The sequence below is a fragment of the Diadema setosum genome, chromosome 18 (genome assembly GCF_964275005.1).
Source record: "Diadema setosum chromosome 18, eeDiaSeto1, whole genome shotgun sequence".
Taxonomy (NCBI): Eukaryota; Metazoa; Echinodermata; class Echinoidea; order Diadematoida; family Diadematidae; genus Diadema; species Diadema setosum.
Genome location: NC_092702.1, coordinates 4955422 through 4979100, shown reverse-complemented (window position 1 = coordinate 4979100; position 23679 = coordinate 4955422). Strand labels below are relative to the sequence as shown.

Below are 23679 nucleotides of genomic sequence, written 5' to 3'. Positions count from 1 at the left end.
TTTCTGCTAGGGCGAGGCGCGCCGTGCAGCTGAGGGTTTATAACGTAACAAAGGCTTCTATATTGGAAAATCAGGCAATTTTTCAGCATGTAGACCTATGAATGGAAATCACTGATCTCTATGGAAGAGCCCAAAGAGCTTTTCCCCAGTGTTAGAGGAGAAAAAAAAAATCTCTTTTGGAAGAGCAAGATCATGGGTGGAAAGTAACTGCTTGGCGGAGGTCTGCGCTTTCAGAGTGCTTTTCTAGTTACCATATATTTTCATAAAGGTTTTCTTGTCCAGAGTGAGAAATGTTGATAGTATAGTATGTGATTGAACAGAGAAGTACTAATTGCAAATTTGATTTTGCAAACTTGTTATTTCTTGTTACAGGATTACCACCCCCCTCCCCCTCCCCCCCCCCAAAAAAAAAAAATAATAATAATATTAAAGCAAAGTATAATTGGCTTTCCTAATGTGTATTAAATGTGTAAATTAGTCTTTAGTTAGCAGCCCTTGCCTAGTAGTTCTTTAAGCAGTAAGAATACCTTTTATGGCTTTTGACAAGTCTGAGATTTGCCATTGTTAACTCTCTTTTTTTCTAAACCTGCCCATGAACCCCACTGTGCCAAAATCACACAACATAACATACATAATAAGTCCTGCTTCTGTTGTGCTAATGGGCAAATGAAGCAAACACTCAGTGAACTTACAGTTTGGGTAATGAAGCATGAGGAATTAAAGCTTAAGCCCCATACAAGAAGTTGTTTTGAATGAAAGTTAGTATAAAGAGAGTAACATACAATTTTATAATTGAAGAGGTTGAGGGTGAAATTGGGCATGTTAATACCACTCCAAAAAGTCAGAAAGTTGTCTTTCATTGCAGTTTGTGGCCACCTCAGATGAGATGTAGTACTTTTTTTTTGTTACTGATGTTATTTTGTGGCACACTGTCCATTTATTGATAAAATTACCATAATAATGATATACATGATGTATGTATAACCTTTCCTATTCAGCTCAGCAGATTTCTCAAAATGTCTGCTTATAGTTGAATGGTACAGTAAAGGTTTTAGTTTTTGTGTTTGGTGTCATTCTAAAAGACTACCAGCAGTAGTTTCATGAATGTGTTCTATAATGCAGGGCTCCACACAAACTTTTATTTTTGGTGGCCCAAAGGCAAACATCCGACCTTTTTTGGTGGCCCGATTAGGCCACCAAATTCTTCATTTCTGAAATTTTGGTGGCCCGACGTGCGTTTTTGGTGGCCCCAGGCCACCATGCCACCGTTAGTGTCGAGCCCTGTATAATGTGAGGACATCGGTACTGAATGTGCTGATAGTGAATATAGAGGGAAATTAGATTAAGTCTTGATTTTGTTGAATTTATGCACACATGAAAGATGAAGACTAAATTTAAACTGCGCATGAGACATTGTCACTTGGCCAAGAGGGTTATTTCTAGATTACCATGGAAACTACATGAATCATGGTGTGTAAGAGGTTGTAGGAACTTTCAAGCAATCACATTTGTACACCCATGGCTGTGTGTGTCCTGTTTCAGTTTCATGGGTACAATGTATGTTGCTTGCACTTCTGTGATTTTCATCTCAACTGAAGTGTCACAGAATTTCATTTGGGTGTGATACCGGTGAAGTACTGGAGGAAATCAGTGTTGAGTGGGAGGCATGACTTGACAACTTGGTAGTCTACAAATAGCTCCATGATAGATACACAAATTGTATTTTAGTATTAAAACTGTCATCACTTTTGTTCTCCCAATGCTTACACAAAAGAAAATATTTGTCATTTGAATAATGATTCTAGATAGTGAAAAACAGCAACTAAGATTACCAGTTTGATCATTTAAATAATGAATTGATATCATCATTCCCATCTCATTCCAATAACGATTTTTCTCTCATCTGTTCCCGCCCACTGTCTTTTCCCAGGTGGTATAAGAGCTACAGCAGGATGTGATATTGTATGTTCTGAGACCAGCTGAGATGAGAACAACAGTGACATCCGAAAGAGAGCTTACCACCAGTTGCCGTATCCCCCGGGGAACATGGCGACCCCCAAGGGGAACATCGGCTATCCCATCGTGGGCGACTCGTCCCTCGAGTTCTACCGCGACGTCCCGCTCTACCTCCAGTCCCGCATCCAAGAGCACGGGACACGGATATTCCAGGGGCGCATACTCAACAAGCCAACGGTGTTCATCTGTTCTGCCTCTGCCGTGAGGGAACTTCTCACAGGTATGACATGTGGTGACATGACATTTGCTCCTGTGACAATTGCTCTGCTGTTATTTTCTCCAAGGACTTATGGTTAGGGTTAGGGTTATGACAGTGTTTTAGGTTTAGTTTGATGTGAGGATTAGGATTAGGGTTAGGGTTATTTTTGTGGGTAGAAATTATGTTTGGCTTTATTAGCGTGCTGATATTTTATAGGAGCAAATGTCGCAGGAGCAAATGCTGTATGTTTGATATGCATTTCAATGTATGCTGTAAATGTTATTGACTTTTATGATTTTTTTGATTTTTTTTTTTTTTGAGGGGGAGGGAGTTTGGGTACCCATTGTTTTGTGGTAATGTAATATTGCTTTCAGAATGTACATGAAACCTGTCACAATGTACATGTACAGTGTAAGTATAAATCACTGTTAACTTGTTGCCTCCTGGGATGACACATCCAGTTCCTATAGGGTAATATGATTTGCACTGTCGTCTATAGGAAGTACGTCTAAAGTCAGTGGAAGGGGAAAAAAAAACTCATTACATTAAAGGGGTGGTACAGTATTGGTGGAGATGAGAATTGGGCTTTTAACTTTTTGCGAGATACCAAGAAAACACTTATGATTTTTAGTACAGACCATACCATTTTAAGTGGAATTCAAAATTTATTTGATGAAAATCGGGTTTGGAATGACTGAAACATCCAAAAACAAAGTAAAACAAAGCGATCATAATAAAGTGTGGGTCCCACACTTTATTAGAATCGCTCTTTTTTGGATATCTCAGCCATTTCAAAACCAATTTTCATCAAATAAACATTGAATTCCTCATAGAATTACTTGCTCTTTCATATTTCATAAGATGTTTCTCATTATCTCACCAAAAAAATGTTAGAAACTTGAAATTAGGTCTCAACCAAAACTGTACGCTCCCTTTAAGCTGCTTGTTGATGACTACATCCTCTTTGCTAAATATCACATTTTATGCCTGTCACAACCTGACCCTTCAAACTCTTACATGTAGTATTGGTGATACATGTAATAATTATGTATGCATTCAAGATATACAAAACAGTAGATTGAAAATAACCATTAAAATGATGGAGTGTTTGTTTAGCCTTCGTGTGTTTGTCCTCCACGGACGACTAGATGGCTGCAGAGAGGAACAAATTAGATTCTTGCATGACGATGCCATCTGTTGTCATGGCAACAACAAGTAAGCATGTTGCCTGCATCATTTGTATGGCTTACTGCCATGGGGTAATGTATACTCTTGGAGTGTGTGAATTAAACCAGGTGCATTGTGGATGATATTGATTCATGACACTTGCACACCTGTTCTAATATTAACTGGAATCCGCTGGGTCTGTGAAGTGCAGCACTCATACAATTGCATGATTATTAAAGGCCATCTTACTGATTTCATCCATTAACCGGAAAAGGGCAAATTAGTTTTCAATCAGTTGTATGATGTATGTGAATGTAGCATTGAATCTTGTACTTTAGCACAGCATTCCTCTTTTGTGAATGTATGCAGGAAGACCCTTTGGGCTCAAACAGTCAGTTTGAGCCCAAGCTTGATTTCACATGGTGTGGTTTAATCAAAGCATGGAATACAATTGTTATGAATTCTCATTTTCTCTCAAGGTTTCTTAAATATGCCACAACTTTGTGCTCAGTTCAGGCAAGATGATTCATGCATTATCAAACTGCACATTTTCCTTCAACAACTTCTCATTGTGGTGATCCCACATATTCTTATTGCTGTTTGTACTTTTTGGTAAGATGGCCTTCAGACAGTCTGCAGTATGTGTTTGCTTGCCGACCCAATCATAAATTTTCAAAAACTGACAACAGCAGGAAGTGTAACTACGTGTTATAACCCATTGAGGATGAGCTAATTTTGCTGTCAACACAGATTTCACTTGCACTAGTCTTCGACAGGTTAATACCAGTAATTCATTTACAATACAAATATGAGCTGAGAGAAATATTGTAAATGTGACTCATTTGAGAAGATAAGCTTCTGTTTTGCTATTTTTATTTTTTGAAAAAAGCATATACAGTGTAATTCTATTTAAGAGGAATTCAAGCTTATTTGATGAAAATTGGTTTTGAAATGGCTGAGATATCCAAAACAAGGCAATCCTAATAAAAGGTGGGACCCACCTTTCATTGTGATCACTTTGTTTTACTTTGTCTTTTGATATATCATCCATTTCAAAACCGATTTTCAATCAAATGAACTTTGAATTCCTCTTAGACTTGTCTGCTCTTTATCATTTCATAAAGTGGTTTCTTAGACTCTTGCAAAAAGTTAAAGGCTGAATCCTCACCTCAACCAAAATGATACCATCCCTTTAACATTTGGCTGTCCACAGAGCATCACACCAAGATGAAGCTGGGGTACAAGGCCATCCTCCACAATCTCTATGGCGACAACATCATGTTTGAAGAGGCAGGAGAGGCTGACCGGCTCCACGCCCTCATGCACCACGTCTTCGTTCAGAGCGGCTTGCCACGCTTCCAACAAATCTTGCAGAAATACATCCACAGACATTTCAGTGACTTACACTCCAGGTAACAACGCACCTTTTTCCTCTTTTTCTTTTTTAAATTTTGCAGAATGTTTTGCTTTCGTTTAGTATTTAGATAAAAAACTGATAGATTCCTCCACACTTGGTTAGTTTTTGTGGAAGGAACAGATAGTGCATAGTTTAAAAACATGCTGACTGTACTTGAGAATAACTTCTTCTGGAATTATGTGTCCCATACCCAGAAAAACATACTGTAAAAGTGGATATTTTCATGCGACTTATTTTTCGCACTTGGCCGAATGAGTTTCACGTGTTTTTATTACGCGGTATCAAGGCATCAACTACAGGAACATATACCAAGCAAAAATATTCGCGTGCTTTTTTTTTCTGCGCTAGTTTCTGATTACGTGAAATGCGCGAAAATTTCAACACCATGAAAATTTCCACTTTCAAGTCAAATCAAGTCAAACATAGGATACATATACTGTTTAAAAATGTGATATATTTGCGACATGAAATTTTCGCAAATTGGAGCCGACGGCCTTTTTTGCGGCATGAAATTTTCGCAAATTGCCACTGGCATTCAATACATATCATGTAGTGTCGACAAGAACTTTCATGTGCATTTTAATTTCGCGAATCTTGGCGCTCGCGAAATTTCGCGAAATTAAAATGCACGCGAACATTCCTCATTTTACAGTACACATACAGTTATATATTGTAGTCAGATATTAACAGAGTTGAGTTTTACTGCCCCTCCTCCCCCTCAAGAAATAGTGTTAGAAGTTTTATTTTCAGTTTCATTTTTTACATCTTCATTCAGAGCTGCTTGCACTCCCAAATCACATATTTTCACACAATTTTCCTGCTGAAATGAGTCAGAATAGAATAGCGGTCAATATTTCCTGTTTCCTGGCATAGCATACCACATATCGTCGCTGGGGCGACAAGACCTCGTATCTCAAATATGTCAAATGTTCAGGAGAGCCAAAAAACATGGCGGCCAAAGCACTATACTGAATGGGATAGCCGTTCCTTTGACATGCCATGGTGGCTTCATTTTTGGGGTAAGACAGCTGGGATTTGGACAGGACATCACTTAACCGATTATTTGACCACTAATGCAAAAAAGTCATTTTCACCAAAATTTGAGATACAAGGTCTTGTCACCCCAGCGACGATATATCCTTTTACACGCTAACTGAACTTTTGATACGCCAAGAGCCGGTCAATAACACATTTGCCTAGAAATGATGTCTGATGTTAGCAACCTGAGGTTTGTTAACTATGTCGGTGCTCTGAAGAGTTGGCGTGAAGAGTGAATTTTAGGTATACTTTGTCTTGATAAACTTTTTATTTCCTACTCCTAAAAAGTGTGTCGCCAATATAGTCATTGTGACTGTAATTGTGATTGTTTTGTATATATATCATGATTATTATCAGAACTGGTAGTAGCAGTAGTAGATCATTTTTAGTACCATGATGATGATGATGGTGATGATGATGATGACGATTATCATTATTGTTATTGTCATCATCATCATTATCAACTCGACTAAAAGGTAAGATCAATGATATGCACTTTAAAAAGTACGTCAAAATACACTGTGAAAAGTCAGGGCACCTAATGGCAGGTGAAAATTACTCCTTTCTTGGCATGTGATTCCAGCATCAGTTATGTACGAAAAAAGTTGAAAATGGTTATCACATTTTACCAGGTGTTTACTGTTTTCTTTTTTTTTTTCTTTTTTTTTTTTGAGGGGGGGTGCATACCATACACCGAATATGTAAGACCAGTTGATGTAAAAAAAAAAAATGATAATAATAATACCTATTAAATGCTCTTTCACTCCAAAGTGACATCCCTTCATATGTAATCTCCAGAGTTTATGCACAAATAGATTGTGAGTCTACTAATGACTTCGACTAATTTTAAAGAACATTACAGTTTACAATTATGATAAAGGAGAGATTCCTAGGAGAGGGCACAGAGGTTTCTTTGCTTTGTTTTGTTTTGTTTTTTACTGGAAACCAAATTGATCAGATTTGATGGACGGGTAAGTAAACAGATCACAAGTACTTGCAAACAATGAGATTCAATGATGGATTGATAGCACTTGTAAATAAAGGATGTACAACTGTACGTGTACTGTAAATATATGTGCTTGTATGCACGTACATAGATAAGGAGATAGGCTGGTGATCGATAAGGAAGTGAATAAATACATGTAGCTAAATGGATAGCTGAATGGATGTTTTCATAGAAATAATTTGTCATGAATTTTGCTAATGTAACATCCATGCATTCAGTGTCTCTTGTAGGTTTTTCCTGTAATTTGTGAGAAGAAGCAGGGAGGTAACAATTTTGTATTTTAGTGTGTAGATCTTGACCTAGATGAATCCTGCAGTGTACATGTAATTTCATTGGTAACTTTCCAACGAAAGCAACTCGTATTTCAGAAACTTACTACCTGATCTTTTTTTGTCTTTCTTACATAATTGCTGCAGTGCTGCAAGCTAGCATAATTTAATGTTCAGTTCAAGTGTACAGAGCCGTGACATGCACGAGCATCAACAACAATGCAAAACATGGGATACAACATGCAGGGCAATGATGTTATTCACTAAATACTTGACTAATGAGATTATAAAATTCACAAAAGATAATATACAAATGATGCACAGGATAGAGTGGATCTGTGAGAAGTGGATGCACGAGTTTAACTTTGGAACTGTTTTTGGAATGCAGCGAGTGGGTTTAGACAGTTTCCAAGTTGACTGAGGGCATCCAATTCTCATTGATCCATTAAATAGGCCTGTGCATCATTCGTTTTATAAATTGGCCAGTAGATTCATGAAACTCAACTTTTTTCCCCATCATGCGTGCGGTACACCTACATCGCTATACAAGGCTTGAGCCATTCGTTTGGATTTTACCGGACGCATGGCTCATTGTGGATCAGTAAAAATCACTGCGTGGTAATTGACCAATCAGACTGCAGAGATTCTAAAGCCCATTTTATGAAGTTTACTATTTCTATTCATGCCATGTTTCTTTGTTTGTTTTTGGATAGAGCCGATGTGGAAGTTTACACGCTCTTCAAGCAGTTTGCGACGGAACTCATGCTGGCGCTCTTCTTTGACCTGGACGTTGAGGACTCGCCCGACCTCGTTAGAGAAGTAACGTCTCTTGCGACAACTCACTGGCATGGTAAGGAATCATTGTGTCTATCGTTTTATAAAGTTTATCATTTTCAGTTAGTTGTTTTTATTGCATCTGGCCAGTTAATGCTGGTAGAGCTTTAGCACCTTTGTAAAACTTGAGGTGTGAAAAATATACATGATAGAGGTCAGTAAAGCTTGTTGTTTATAAAAGTCAGTTTAAAATAAACTAACTGCTTTGTAATCACAATATTTTGTAAATCTGGGTTTGGATGGCAATTTCACAGTTGGTTGAATTGGCAATCAAGAAAAACAATGATGGAACGAGTAATATTATCTCTTTTGAAACATAAGTCAGGGGCTGTCCACATTTAAGACATTTCTTTTCTGTTTTTAGGAGGCACTATTTTGGTGAGTTGTTAATTTTGTGAGTATCAGTTGATACGTGATTTTCACAGGGTATCATACACATATGCAGTGCAGTATCCTGTAATCTGCCATGAAAATTGTGAAATGTCAAATGCACAAGTCAGTTCATAGAGAATGCAGCTATTACACTTCAGATGTTTACTTGAAGAAGGACTCCAGTAGTGCAATATTATTAGACTCTCACTCTTATTTCATTGTCCTAGGTGTGATCTCAGTACCGCTCAGCTTCAAGGTTTCATATTGGTCCTCGTCCTATAAGAGAGCAGTTGAAGCCAAGGTAAGTTGACATTGGCAGCAGAAGAACTCCTTGTGTATCTAGTGTGTGTGTGTGTCTGTGTGCATTCCATATGTATGTCCTCTCCAGTAGCAAGTACCTGCGAAGTCTGTGGCACAATCTAAATCGTTTATTTTCCACTAGTAATAGACAGCAGTGTTTTGAGGATATGAAGGGTGCTTCATGGCACTTCACCCTAAAAGCTGATAGCCGTATCTAATGCCTGCATATTATGTGTGATTGTAAACAATTTTGTGTTTGAAATTTGATAGCTTGTGTAGTGGCATTGGTTTCTTCCATTGAAAACAGAATCTGTTTCTATGATTTCTTTTATAATTCACTCACTCCATGAGAGAGATAGAAGAGATATAGTTGATGTAAAAATTGAAGAAAAAAATTCCACTCTGTGCACAAAAGACAATTAATAGGTAAATACATGTATAACCCAAAAAAAAAGGGGGGGGGGTCAATGTTCAATTCAAATTGAAACATATGAGACTGGAATCTATCATAATGTTTTCAGGGTATAGATATTTATCAGTAACACTCACACATGTAAGGCATGTGCAGATTAATTACCTATTTTCTCTGATTTATTTCAGTGCATAGTGGATGTATTGACAAGCCTTGACAAGCTTGAGGATTTAGTTTTAAGTGGCCTGTGTCAAGCAAGCACATGGTCACTTCTTTAATGTTTCTTTTTATGCCTCCGCTAACGAAGTGGCCGGAGGCATTATGTTTTCGGGTCGTCCGTCCGTCCGTACGTCCGTCCCGTTTTGTTTTTGTCAATATCTCAAGAACCGTGAGGTGGTTTTGCATCAAACTTGGTATGAGGGTATATCCTGGGGGGATAATACTTTGTTTCGATTTTAGGGTCACAGGGTCAAAGGTCACAGGTTATTTTGTGAAAAAAAGGTTGAAATTTCATGTTTTTCTCTATATCTCGCAAATGATTCAAGGTATCTTCATGGAACTTAGTAAATATGCATGTACTGATGTACAGTGATTATCTAGGGAAGTTGGGGTCATGGGTCAAAGGTCAGGGGTCAAAGGTCAAGGTCAACTCCTCAAAATATCACTACTTTCCTTATATTTATGCAATGCCTGAAGGATCTTTTTAAAACTTGATGTATGCATGTATAACCCAATATATATTCTGTGGGAAGTTTCTTGCCAAAAGGTCAAAGGTCAAAAGGTCAAAGGTCAAGTGAAAGTGCTAAATTGCACTTCTTCCTCCATATCTCAAAGTAACTCAAGGTATTATCATGAAACTTACATATTTATGCATGTTCTACCTAGCAGTGATTCTCTTTGGAACTGTGGGGTCAAAGGTCAAAGGCCAGGTTTCGATAATACTATTTTACCATTTGATACTGAAATTATACTTTTTCTCAATACCTTGAAAATTACTCAATGCATAAACTTGTAAAAGGGTCAAAAGTCAAGTGAAAATCATCAGTTCCCCCAAATACCTGCACTCTGACGTTTTAATCATTCATCCAATTGAACCTAGTTCTAGGAAAGTGAACATTCAGCACATTTGTGGCAAACCTGTCATTTTAATATTTTGCCAATTGTGTGAAACTGTCATCACACATTGTCTAGACATTGTACTATAGACCTATTAGGAGAACCATGCATTATGGCGGAGGCATACACCAGTCGCCGTAGCGACATTTCTAGTTAAAAATGCACATGGTATCTCAACCTGTTTCTTCCCTGTATTTTGACAATTATAAATGGCATCAGGAAAGGCTTTTGGAACTTGTTCGAGAGCAGCTCGCAAGGAGGGGGCCGGAGGGGTCCTTTATGGACCGGGCCAGCAGGGCGGGCTTCAAGGACCAGGCTGAACTGGAGCAGCATATTCTGCCGTTTGTCTCGGCTCTGGTGCCCAAGGCCATTGCTTCGATATTGGCCTCCTTTGTCCAGGCAGTGTCCAGCAATGGTCAGGTGAGTGCAGAGGAAGCCCAGCTCGTAGTTCTGGCTGACAAAAAAATCTAGAGATCTAGAGAAACATGTCAATCTTGTTCATACTGGTTGGCTGTTCAGTCCAATATTTTCATCACATGGACTTACATAACTGATATAAAATCATAAAAGATGCTAAAGTCTATCTACGCCCCAGGGTACCAACATGGTTATGGATTTGTGGGACTAGAGAGATAGATTTTTGCACTTCAACAAAGATGTGTCATTACTATATTATTGTGCTTTTTAAAGGGGATGGCTAGTAACTGATCAGTGGGAACCAGTGGGAATGCTGGGGGATGATTGTTCCAATCCTTGTGGGATTCATTTAAGAGTACATTATATATCTATTGTTGTGTGAAAATTATTTGCTTCAGAATGGTCTCATATTCAAGTAAGGTGCAGTTAATCGTTAACGATCACCCCATCACTGTACAGGCATGCTAACCTGGAAACATTAAACTGCACATTACTTGAATATGAGACCGTTCTGAAACAAATAATTTTCACACAACAATAGATATATAATGTACTCTTAAATGAATCCCACAAGGATTGGAACAATCATCCCCCAGCATTCCCACTGATTCCCACTGATCAATTACTAGCCATCCCCTTTAAACTGACTCTATGTTGCCATTATTGCAAAAACTGATTATTATGGTGGATGATTTGGGTTTTGTTCGTTGGTATTTGTCTGGTTATCATACTACATATGTACATTATATGTATCAATCTTGTTTGTTTCCTCTGCACATTTCTACTTGTGGTTGTTTCGCAAGATATTTTGTGTACATTGTACCAGGTACTCATGTTACGTTTGCAATATGCTGATTTTTCCCAATAATTTTTTTTTCTTTTTTGTAAGTTAGATTGGGAGGGGGGTAGAATTCAATCAAATGCTGATGAAATGGGTCAGCAAGTTACTTAGAAGTGTTCAGAATTTTAAAGGGTTAATTTATTTTCAAAATGTTCTCAACACTATTGCAATTAAAATGTCTGTGCAGGAATGCCTACAGGAGAGAGCCAGAGAAGATAGCGAGTTCTTGAAGTGGTGTTTGCTGGAGACGGAGCGACTGTGGCCTCCTGTGATTGGAGGAAGGAGACTGGTAACCAAGGTAATGAAAGCCCTGCCCCTCCTTTCTGTGCATGAATGACAGCAAAGACTGATATCAATATAAATATCAATTTTCATATATATATGAAAGGAAATGTTATTTGAAATGAGTACAATTTCTTGCCTGCATTCTTGTATTTTCAGTCTGTTACAGAGATATCCTACTCGAAATTTAATTCTTCAAATGTAAAACTGTTGGAAGAAATAGTAATTATTTAGAATTTATACTGTAAAAGTGGATATTTTCATGTGAGTAATTCTTCGCACTCGGCTGGGTAAGATGAGATTTGCATGTTTTTAATTCTGTGGAATTAAAACATCAACTACAGAAACATATGGCATGCAAAAATATTTGTGTGTTTTTATTTTCATGCTAGTTACTGGTTGCGCGAAATGCCCAAAAATGTCAACACCGCAAAATTTCCACTTTTACAGTATTTCATTCCTACTTGTCTGCTACTTATGCAATTACAATCTACTAGTAATTACTCTTGTGTATGTTGTAGACTCTTTCATTAGAATACTGTATACAGACCTTCACAGTAAGAATTCCCATGTAAATATTAATTTCAAACTTAGGTATCAAATGTGTCGATTATTTGCCCCCCCCCCCCCCCCCCCCCCCCCCCCCGTATTATATGGGCGTACAAGCTTTGTCATCATTATGGAAACGCTGGTGATGAGCCATTTTGATAGATCACCAGACACTACTGATCATACAACACAAATAGCCTTGATGCATAATACGACTGCACTTCGCTTGAAAGGATAGTTGTAAAGCAAGTTTTAGAAACATGAAGATTTGGTGAAACCGTGGCATTACATCCAAGAAGATGTGAGAGATGACTTAAAGGGACTGTACAGTACTGATTAAGGTGGGGATTCAGGTTTATAACATTCCTAAGTGAGATAATGAGAAACCTCTTATGAAATATGAAAGACCTTGTAATTTTAAGAAAGATTCAACGTTTGTTATATTTGATGAAAATTGGTTTTCAAATGGCTGAGATATCCCAAAAAGTGATAATAATAAAAGGTGACAGGCCATGCCTTTTATTAGGATCTCTTTGTTTTACCTTGTTTTTGAATATCTCAGCCATTTCAAAACCGATTTTCATCAAATAAACTTTTGATACCCCTTAGAATTGCATGCTCTTTGACATCTCATAGAGTGCTTTCTGAATATCACGCAAAACGTTAAAAGCTAAATCCTCGCCTCAACTAGAACTGTACAGTCCCTTTAAGTTTATGTACACTGTTTATATGTATCTACCAGGACTTTGTATTGGATGGCTACAAGATTCCCAAGGGTTACGGCATCATCTATGTGTCATCCATGGCCCACCGGGATCCCAAAGCTTTTGCCAATCCAGACAGCTATGATCCCCTCCGTTGGGCCGCCAAGTAAGTTTCATTCTCTGCTTTTTATATTGCCGTTTGCCAGCCACTGATGACACATTACGGTGACATTGATATCCATTCATAGAGTGAAGTTTATGTTGAATAAAGCATGAAGCGAGTTTTTGGCATGTGAGTGAATTTTGTAATGTTGAACACCACAGCCCATCAAGATTTATTTCCTGTGTCACACACATGGCACACTTCTCAAAAGCCATGGTCAGTTTAAGTTCTCAAAGTTTTGCCAGTGTGACCGTACAATTCCCGAAAACTTCTTGTGAAACTTCTCACAAATTTTCCCAGTAAAACTAGGGAAATTTCCTGAATCCCAGCAAATCTCAAAGTTTGTGCAGTCAGAATGCATTCAGCTGAAAATTCGCAAAGTTTGTCACATGACCAGCCCAGAGTACTCACTGCATTCTTCAGTCAGCTGTCAGATGACTCACACTTTCTTTCTTGTTGTGCATGCGCACCAGTGACCCAAACTTCAAGAAGTTCTAGAAAACTTAAACTTCATGAAGTTTAGCCTCCAGTGTGGACAGATGGGCTACACTTCACAAATTTTTCTCTAATTTTTGTCAGTGTGACTGCCTCAAACATGTCTTGTAAACAGAGGTGCATGTGCACTGCCAGATTTGTGAGCTTAATATTTTCACCAGATGCCCCGAGTGTTTTTGATGTGAGATTGTTAGGCTGTAGACACCAAAACCCTTTTTGGTCATATACCAGGAAAAAAAAACCAAACAAACAAAATGAATGATAAGCTGAATGCCCAGTTGCATTAAAGTTTGCCCAACTACTAGTTGATCACAACAGTAATATGAATATTTAAGCAGTGAAATCTGGGCTCCATTTCATTAAAGATATTAGGATGACAACTCTTTGCTGGAATGGCAACTTCTTATAGCAACAGCCAATCAGGAAGCTGGATTCTTGTCGTTACCATAACAATTGTCATTCCAGCAAGAGTTGCCATCATATTAACTTTTTTTATGAAATGGGGCCCAGGTTGCAGCGGATGACATTCGTAACAATGAATGTTGCTCATGTGTTAGCCTATCATGATAATCAAACAGAAGAAATAATATAAATATACTTTCAGAAAGAGAAATTCTATGATTATGACTCGTCCATTTGTATGATGTTTAACATAATATACATAATATACGCTGCCAGTGCAAGAGCGTATGAACATGGCACCAAGCCCGAGAATAGACCTCACGGAAACGATCGCCTGGGAAATACAGAGTGGTATGTCTGGTATGCCCCCATATAGTTTAACGTTAGAAAGGATATACTGTATTCTGCATGACTGACATTGTAAGTTGTAACTGTCTAGTAAGTAGATTAGAAGAACAGGCCCAGCTCGCTCACAAAGTGAGCGGCTACTCCGGCCGCAGCAAGCAAGCGGGAGCGTCCCGGCCGTGGCCTGGCCCGTCGGCCGGCGCTTACAAGTTAAACTACCAGTAGTAGTCTAGTAGTAGCAGTCTACTAGTAGTTTACACTCAGTAATTTAGATGCGTCATTTTCTAAGAAAAACGATACCAAGAATGATCGTCAATTTTGGTCGAGTAGTTTTTGTTTTATGCTAAAAATCATACTGTGGAAGGAAGCCCAAACGCCGTGCTTATCTACCGATGAATGCCACGGTGGGGCTGGATTCACGAGTAGGTCTAGGCCTATAAAGCAGGCGAGTCACCGTAGTATTAGTACAGACACGCAGTGGTGGTGGGGCTATCGTGAAATAGGCCCCACCGCAGTGCGCGTGCACCGTACCCGTGCGTTTATAGCAAGCAAGGGTAGGTCCTCCTAGGGTTTAGGGTTAGGTAGGGTTGTATTTATGGTTAAATTGGCCGTTAAATTAGTCGAGCCGAGGGCCATATTATGAAGTCATTTTTGCCGCATTCACAAGTATTCACTGTGGAAGGCAGCCCCACCGCCGTGCTTACCAGTCAGACCGCAACACCCTGAAAAGCCTTCTCATTTATCGTACGCGTATGCATGGACCTTGCGGACATGAATACGTAATGAGCTGGAAGACCATATTTTTAGAGTCCCTGTAAATCTAAACGACATTACCAATCTTCCTCATTAATACATCGATAAAAAGCTGAAAAGTTGTACTTTAATGACATCCGACTACTTGAAAGGTTGTGACATATAAAATATACTGAGCAAGGAAATTATAAAACATAAAATTTGCATATTTTTCATTTTTCTTAGGGGGTACATTAGAACAATGAAATAAACGTGGACCAAAATCGAAGAGGTATGAAATGCAGGGCTGCACACTAACCCATTTTTTCTGCCGGTCTGACATGTCTCTGTCGGACCGGTAGATGCCCCATTTTACCATTTTTTACCGGTCCGAACAGAAAACTTACCGGTCAACAACGGCAACCTAAAAAAAACATTAAATTACTTGCAAACTTATTTTCTTGTTCTTATGGACGTACCCTTCCCCATGTACATTTTACTGATTAATGTCTTTTTAAACTTGAATTATTTATTGCACAAGAAATAAAAAAAATGAGAAAAAAAATAGAATGTTTGTTCGTGAATTACAGTGTAAAATGATAATGAAAAAAAAAATCAGATTGTATCATGCGTTTGTGACTTTTTCTAAACATCGGCGCACGAACTTGCTGCATAACCGTGATTTAATGAATTATTTTAGCTGTGATATTTTCTGATGCACGAGCTACAAGGGGTTCTTTATTTTTCTTTCGACACTCTCTTCGCATTTGTGCATGCGTTCTGAAAGGTACACGACATGCAGGGCCGAATTCGCAATCCTCTTTGCGCCCATTTCTACTTCAAATATCAGCGGGATTGTGACGATTTCATGAATTACTTCGGCTGTGACATTTTATGATGCACGCGCCAAAAGGGGTGAAAATGTGTCCTTTATTTTTTTGCCGATATAAACTCTTCGAATTTCGTAAGTGCGTTCTTAAAAGATGTACCACACGGCCGAATTCATGATACTTTTTGCGCCTATTTTTACCTGAAATATCAGCGGGATTGTGACGATTTCATGAATTACTTCGGCTGTAATCTTTTATGATTCATGCGCCAAAAGGGGTTGAAAATGTGTCCTTTATTTTTTCCCGATAAACTCTTCGAATTTCGTAAGTGCGTTCTTAAAAGATGTTCCACACCGCCGAATTCATGATACTTTTTGCGCTAATATTTCTACCTCAAATATCAGCGGGATTGTGACGATTTCATGAATTACTTCGGCTGTAATCTTTTATGATTCACGCGCCAAAAGGGGTTGAAAATGTGTCCTTTTATTTTTTCCCGATAAACTCTTCGAATTTCGTAAGTGCGTTCTTAAAAGATGTTCCACACCGCCGAATTCATGATACTTTTTGCGCCTATATTTCTACCTCAAATATCAGCGGGATTGTGACGATTTCATGAATTACTTCGGCTGTAATCTTTTATGATTCACGCGCCAAAAGGGGTTGAAAATGTGTCTTTTTATTTTTTCCCGATAAACTCTTCGAATTTCGTAAGTGCGTTCTTAAAAGATGTTCAACACCGCCGAATTCATGATACTTTTTGCGCCTATTTCTACCTCAAACAAATTATCAGCGGAATTGTGGCAATTTCATGAATTATTTCGGGTGTAACTTTTTGTGATCTCATGCACGCACCAGCTAAAATGGTTGAAAATGCGTTCTTTATTTTTCTCCCCACAATCTCTTCGCATTCCGTACATAAAGATATACGACACGGCCGAATTCACGATCCTTTTTGCGCCTATTTCTACCTCAAATATCAGTGGGATTGCGATGATTTCATGAATAACTTCGGCTGTATTCTTTCATGATGAACGCGCCAAAAGGGGTTGAAAATGTGTCCTTTATTTTTTCCCGATAAACTCTTCGAATTTCGTAAGTGCGTTCTTAAAAGATGTATGTGTACCACACAGCCGAATTCATGATACTTTTTGCGCCTATTTCTACCTCAAATATCAGCGGGATTGTGACGATTTCATGAATTATTTCGGCTGTAATCTTTTATGATTCACGCGCCAAAAGGGGTTGAAAATGTGTCCTTTTATCTTCTCCCGATAAACTCTTCGAATTCGTAAGTGCGTTCTTCAAAGATGTTCCACACCGCCGAATTCATGATACTTTTTGCGCCTATTTCTACCTCAAATATCAGCGGAATTGTGACGATTTCATGAATTACTTCGGGTGTAATCTTTTGTGATCCACGCACCAGCTAGAATGGTTGAAAATGCGTTCTTTAATTTTCTCCCCATAATCTCTTCGCGTTTCGTATGCATAAAGGTATACGACACGGCCGAATTCACGATCCTTTTTGCATCTATTTCTACCTCAGATAATCAGCGGGATTGCGATGATTTCATGAATCACTTCGGCTGTAATTTTTTATGATGAACGCGCCAATATGGGTTGAAAATGTGTCCTTTATTTTTTTCTCTTCGCATTTCGTAAATGCGTTCTTAAAAGATATACGCCACGACCAAAAATCATAATTCTTTTTGCGCCTATTGTCTCCTCAAACTTCAACGGGATTGCGATGATTTTATGAATTATTATTCGGCTATAATCTTTATGATGCACGCGCCAAAACGGGTTGAAAATGTGTCCTGTATTTTTCTCCCAATAATCTCTTCACATATCGTATACATGCGTTCTTAAAAGGTAGGCCTATACGACACGGCCGAATTCACGGTCCTTTTAGCGCCTATTTCTACATCAAATATCAGCGGGATTGCGATATTTCATTAATTATTTCGGCTGTAATCTTTTGTGATACACGCGACAGAAGGGTTGAAAATAAGTTCTTTATTTTTCTCCCGATAATCTCTTCACATTTGTGAATGCGTTTTCAAAATTATACACTGCACGCAAGGGCCGAATTCGAGATTCTTTTGCGCCTATTATTGTTTACTCAAATTTCAACGGGATTGCGATAATTTCATGAATTACTCTTTGGCTGTAATCTATATGATGCAAGCGCCAAAAGGGGTTGAAAATGTGTACATTATCTGTATCCCGCTAATCTCCTACCATTTAGTACATGCGTTGTTAAAAGGTATACGACACGGCCGAATTCACGATCCTTTTTGCGTCTATTTCTACCTCAAATATCAGCGGGATTGTGGCGAATTCATGAATTACTTCGGATGTAATCTTTTGTAATGCACGCACCAGAAGGGGTGTGTCCTTTATTTTTCTCCCGATAATCTCGTTGCATTTGTGCATGCGTTTTTGATAACCGACACGGCATGCAGGACTGGATTCAAGATCTTTTTTGCGCCTATTTATTTCCTCAAATTTCAACGGGTTTGCGTTGATTTCATGAATTGTTATTCGGCTGTAATCTTTTATGATGCACGCACCAAATTAATATGTCCTTATTTTTTTTTTTTCTCCTCTATAATCTCTTCGCATTTCGTACTTGTATGAGCTTTTGAAAGGTGTACGACTGTATGAGCTTTTGAAAGGTGTACGACGCGGCCGAATTCATGATCCTTTTTGGGACGATTTCTACCTGAAATATGTAAGCGGGACTGCGATGATTTCATGATTTTTTTTTCTCCCTTGTATTATCTCTTTACATTTTTTTAAGGGCCGATTTCGTGATCCTTTTCGCGCCTATCTTCATTATGAGACCATTCTGAACGAATGAAAATATTCATTTACTGTATCGCTGAATATAGAATATGTTTTTACTTTTTCTAAAAATCGGCACAAGTAAAATAGTTCTAACATGTCAACTGCCACGCAGCTGCGAAGCCGGCCACGGGATCGGATCGATCTTGCGTTTAAAAAAAAAAAAAAAAAAAAAAAAAAATCATGAGTAAAATGACCCAGAAATGCGTGCGCTTCTATCAATGCTTCTTGTCTGGCATGACCGCCGATCGCAAGCAAACGAACAAACAAAACGGGATCGGGGAAACAATCCATGCATTTCAACAGTTACATTGTACCGTACATCCTTTGCATGTATTGCATAGCATGGTAGTGCGTGAGCAGCGCCAATGCGCAAGCGAGCGCGAATAACTGGTCGACTGCTAGTACAGTGCTCAAAACTAATATACAATTGTATGTTTACTTTACAAATTGCACCGGTAGACATATTCGAAAACTTGCGTAAAACGTGTTGAACAATGCGATATTTTGCATTCTGTTTCTCCCTGATCGGGGCTGATCTTTTTCTTTCTACTGACCCCGCCAATGCTTTTTTTTTACTGGTCATGTCGGACCGGTAACTTGTGGATTTCCTGAAAAGTTACCGGTCCGACAGTGACTTTTGCCGGTCTTGACCGTCGGACCGGCGCCAGTGTGCAGCCCTGTGAAATGAAAGAGGAAATATCATACTATGGAAATATGATGACTTCATGTGGACTGATTATTGGAACGGGTCAGGTGATCGAATAAATCATTGCGTTGTACAGTTAATTTTTGACGAGATTTCAGTTTGCCGCGAATACGCGTTTCTGATTGGTTGATTCCCTCTGAGTGGAGAGTTGAAACAGTTGGTCAGCGCGGAAGGACAGTAAACGTGTGCTGTACATACAGTAATACTCTGTGTGTAGATAAAAGTGTAGGACCCTTATGAGTGTGTGTGTGTGCGCGCACGATGTATGTATACGCGCTCGGGCTAAGATCTCCACGTCAACAACAAGAACAACACTCCACTCTGATCGACAGCTCAACTTTGGCTTGGACTTTGTTTACTCAGCTAGCAGTAACTGTTGCATTAATGAATGGCTCATTATTAATCAATAATAAAAGATCTAAAACTTATTGTGCACACATAGTTCTTTGGGGATCTCTATTGTGAATTACAATAATTATTCCATCTAATTCCACTGTATACATCGCTGAGTAATTTAACTAATGATACCCTGAGAGCACATGATCATGCATGTATCTCAAATTGCCACTCCATGATTTTCACTCGACGAGACTTTCAATTTTTATAGTTTTCTAAGCGAGGGACCGATTCAGTTCTTACTGTGCTATTATAACAAGAATCTCTAGAATGTTGGATATCAGTAATGAGTTCATTCAACTTTGGAACGGGTCGGGTGATCAATAAATAGAAAGCCTTGTCATAATATGTTCTAGGATCGTTTTTAAAAATGTCAGTAGGATGCGGTGATAAGAATAACGGTATCATAAGTTCATTTCACATGATATAAGCATTAAAAGGTCTGATTAATATCAAATATTCACAAATCATGTCAATTAGTCACGGAGAGTAGATCTTCATGTCGTCAATAAATGAATCTCGTAGAACATGCACTTTGTCTCTGAATTATCTCGCAAAATCTCGGGTGTTGAGAAGGACATGCGCAAAAACCTGCGCGTACGATAAATTTTTGATTTGAGCTCATTAAAGGGAAGATAAACCCCAAGAGCAATGTGGATTGAGTGAAAGCAGCAACATTAGTAGAACACATCAGTGAAAGTTTGAAGAAAATCGGACAATCGATGCAAAAGTTATGAATTTTTAAAGTTTTGGTGTTGGAACCGCTGGACGAGGAGACTACTAGAGGTTATGACGTATGAGTGGACAACAATACCAAGAAAATATAAAGAAAATTATACAAAAATCCATTTTTCATGAAAATTACAAATTCCATCAACTTGATATTGACATATGTTAGGGGTAGCAATTATTCCCCCTGCTTTCTGAAAGAGGTTGGTCCATTGCACTTTCATAATTCTAGAAAAGTGAATTTTTGTTGAATTTCCTTTATATTTTCTTAGTATTGTTGTCCACTCATACGTCATATCCTCTAGTAGTCTCCTCATCCAGCGGTTTCAACACCAAAACTTTAAAAATTCATAACTTTTGCATCGATTGTCCGATTTTCCTCAAACTTTCACTGATGTGTTCTACTAATGTTGCTGCTTTTACTCAATCCACATTGCTTTTTGGGTTTACCTTCCCTTTAACAGCAGCGTTGCGGTCTGACTGTTACCTACCGAGATGAACGCCACACGGTGGGGCTGAAACAGGCGAGTCGCCGTAGTATTACTATTACTAAGTACAGACACGCAGTGGTGGGGCCTATTTCACGAGTTTGCCGAAAATAATGGATATCCAAGCGTACCACAGTTGTAATCTGTATTATTGGCAGTATTAAATCCGATACAGTTCATTAAATATTCTTTTGTCTAAAGGCTTAGCCAATGACAATAGTGCAGCGCAGCACCTGCTATGCGCTCGCTAGCTCGCTCCCCCGCCAGCTCGCTCCCCCGCCAGCGCTAGCCAGTGCAGCTGCCGGCCGGCTGTCGCTGCGCTGCGCTAGCATAGCCTTGCCAGCTCGCTGGCTACGGCTAGACTGGTCGTGAACGACTCCGTTCTTAGACGTCATCACAATTTAGAAGTGATAGTGCGCCGCATGCGGTGAAAGTATAGCAAGTTTTCCAAAACCGAGGAAATTGCATCCAATATGTTAACAAATATAGAACAAAATTCAGAACAGTAAAAAACCCCGCACAACCATAGAATTACTTAGAATTTAACATTTAATATTATTACATCATTGAGAAAAAAATGCCTAAACCATTTTATTAGGTCTTTAAAAAGGATAATGAATATCAAATACCAATATTCCTACTCAATGATCCCTATCTTACAGTCTGGAGGAGCAGAAGAAGCTCTTGTTCTGCTATGGGGCTGGACCTCGATGCTGTGTTGGTACCTCCCTTATGAGAACTCTTGTTCAGGTAAGACAAAGCTCTATAATTGGTGAATATTTGTTTTGGGTGTTTTTTTGTTTGTTTGTTTGTTTGTTTTTCAGGTTGTGGCTTGATGTTAGATTGCATTCATTTGTTTCCAGTATCAGGGCCTGTCTCAATTTGGAGCCTGAAAAATTATTGTCATTTTCACAGTGTCCTTTTTAGTTTGTCTGTATTGAAAGCTTGCAAATCCAAAAGCATTTTTTATTAAAGATCAAAGACTAGTTACTCTGGCCATTTGTCTTTGCGTGTGTACATTTGTCTGATGTACATGTAGTATGCCCTGCCCAATAAAAGAAATGAATAAAAAGTATTTCCATGTGGTTGGAATTTCATAAGAAATAACAGGATATATGTTGCATTATTTCTCCAACTGAAATGAAAGTAAAGCAAAATTGCCTCTCAAGAGATATTTGTCATCCCTAAACCTTCAGTATGTCTGGATCAATGTCAGTATCTAGCATAAAATTGTGGAATAAAAATGGCTTTTATATAATTAAAACCTGAGAGGAAGCACTTGCAAGGAGAGTGTATAATGATAGCTTAAAAACAGAGGTTGGTTTCTGTCTGATAATATATCTGAAATCCATGCAGTAAACAGGATGTGGTCATAAATTTCCTGTGATCATTATCCATTCAGCCAGAGCAACCATACCCTTCAATTTATGATAATTTTGGATTTGCCTTTTTTTTTTCCCTTTGTTGCTTGAAGGTTTTTTCTTCTTTTGAGTATGAAAGTGTGGACAAGGTCTATCCATGAATGGGTTTATATCCTGAAGTTTGAAAGATAAGCTACTCTAAACTGAGAAGAGAATTATTTTTACCACGAGAAACTTTGTGTGGAAGCAATGACTCACTGAACATTTCAGAGCATAGAAAGGTGACAAATCTTGTCTGTTCTACTAGTGGTATTCCAAATAGTCAGATTTTCATAGTCTCTTGATTGATGGAACCGAGAAATGCTGGCATTTCAGTGTTCCCTGATTTTTTCATCCATTGCCCACAGACGGTCAGTGAGTACATTGTCCAGAGGTACAGCTGGACCCTGGGGCCCAGTCAAGAGACGCCGGACTACAAGTGGCTGCCAATAGCCAGGCCCAAGGAGATGTCTGTCACCTTCTCACGAATCCACCAATCAGGGAGCTCTTCGGATGACGCCAATGGCAGCAGATGATTGCAGCAAGGCCTTGTCGTCATGGCAACACTTCACTTTTTGCCAATGACCAGAATGCAGTCAAAATACAAGATAAGAATAATGCTTCTTTTCTCCCATTTATTCAGGATAAAAATGTTAGAGAATATGCAGAAATATTTAGCTTTATTTGTCTTCTCCTCCAATCCCATTGATTCATACAGAAACTCAGGAATGTGGATGATTCATTTCTGCGTGTATTGTGTAGAGCATCTTCACCAACCATTCCAAACAAGTGCCTGACAGGGCCCTGTGTTCATATTGTACTTTAGCTATATGTGGGCCTGATGTAGTCCCACACATTCTATTTTGATGCATGCCTTCAATTTATAGCAAAAGGTGCCTATTAACAGCAACATTGCATCTGGGAAATTATCTTATCTGTCTTTGAGTAGAACAGATAGAAAAACACCCTAAAGAGCTGTGTGTGTGTATGCACTATCTTCTGTCTACACTTATACATGTACCAGATTGAATGAAGAAAGTAATCAATTGTCTAACGATGTGCAAACGTTGAGAGGTTGCGACGTTTCGACTGCTAACTGCTAGTTTTTGTCAGGCAATGAACATAGACTTCGCTGTGTGCGGTTTATATAGCCGCGAAGGGGGGCCCGGGGCGACCGGGCGCGCGCTATTGTCCGGTGCCG

The 23679-nt window shown here is 38.7% G+C and overlaps 1 protein-coding gene across 1 annotated transcript; it reads left to right on the top strand.

Moving 5' to 3' along the window:
• The first annotated feature begins 2024 nt into the window (after window positions 1–2024).
• Window positions 2025–23409, top strand: LOC140242039 (uncharacterized). Its single transcript, XM_072321788.1, has 9 exons — window positions 2025–2236; window positions 4596–4794; window positions 7826–7962; window positions 8546–8619; window positions 10366–10566; window positions 11592–11702; window positions 12978–13105; window positions 21741–21828; window positions 22847–23409. Exons 1-9 carry the CDS (start codon window positions 2047–2049, stop codon window positions 23012–23014), a joined length of 1296 nt encoding a protein of 431 aa, XP_072177889.1. The 5' UTR covers window positions 2025–2046; the 3' UTR covers window positions 23015–23409.
• Window positions 23410–23679: the final 270 nt, after the last annotated feature.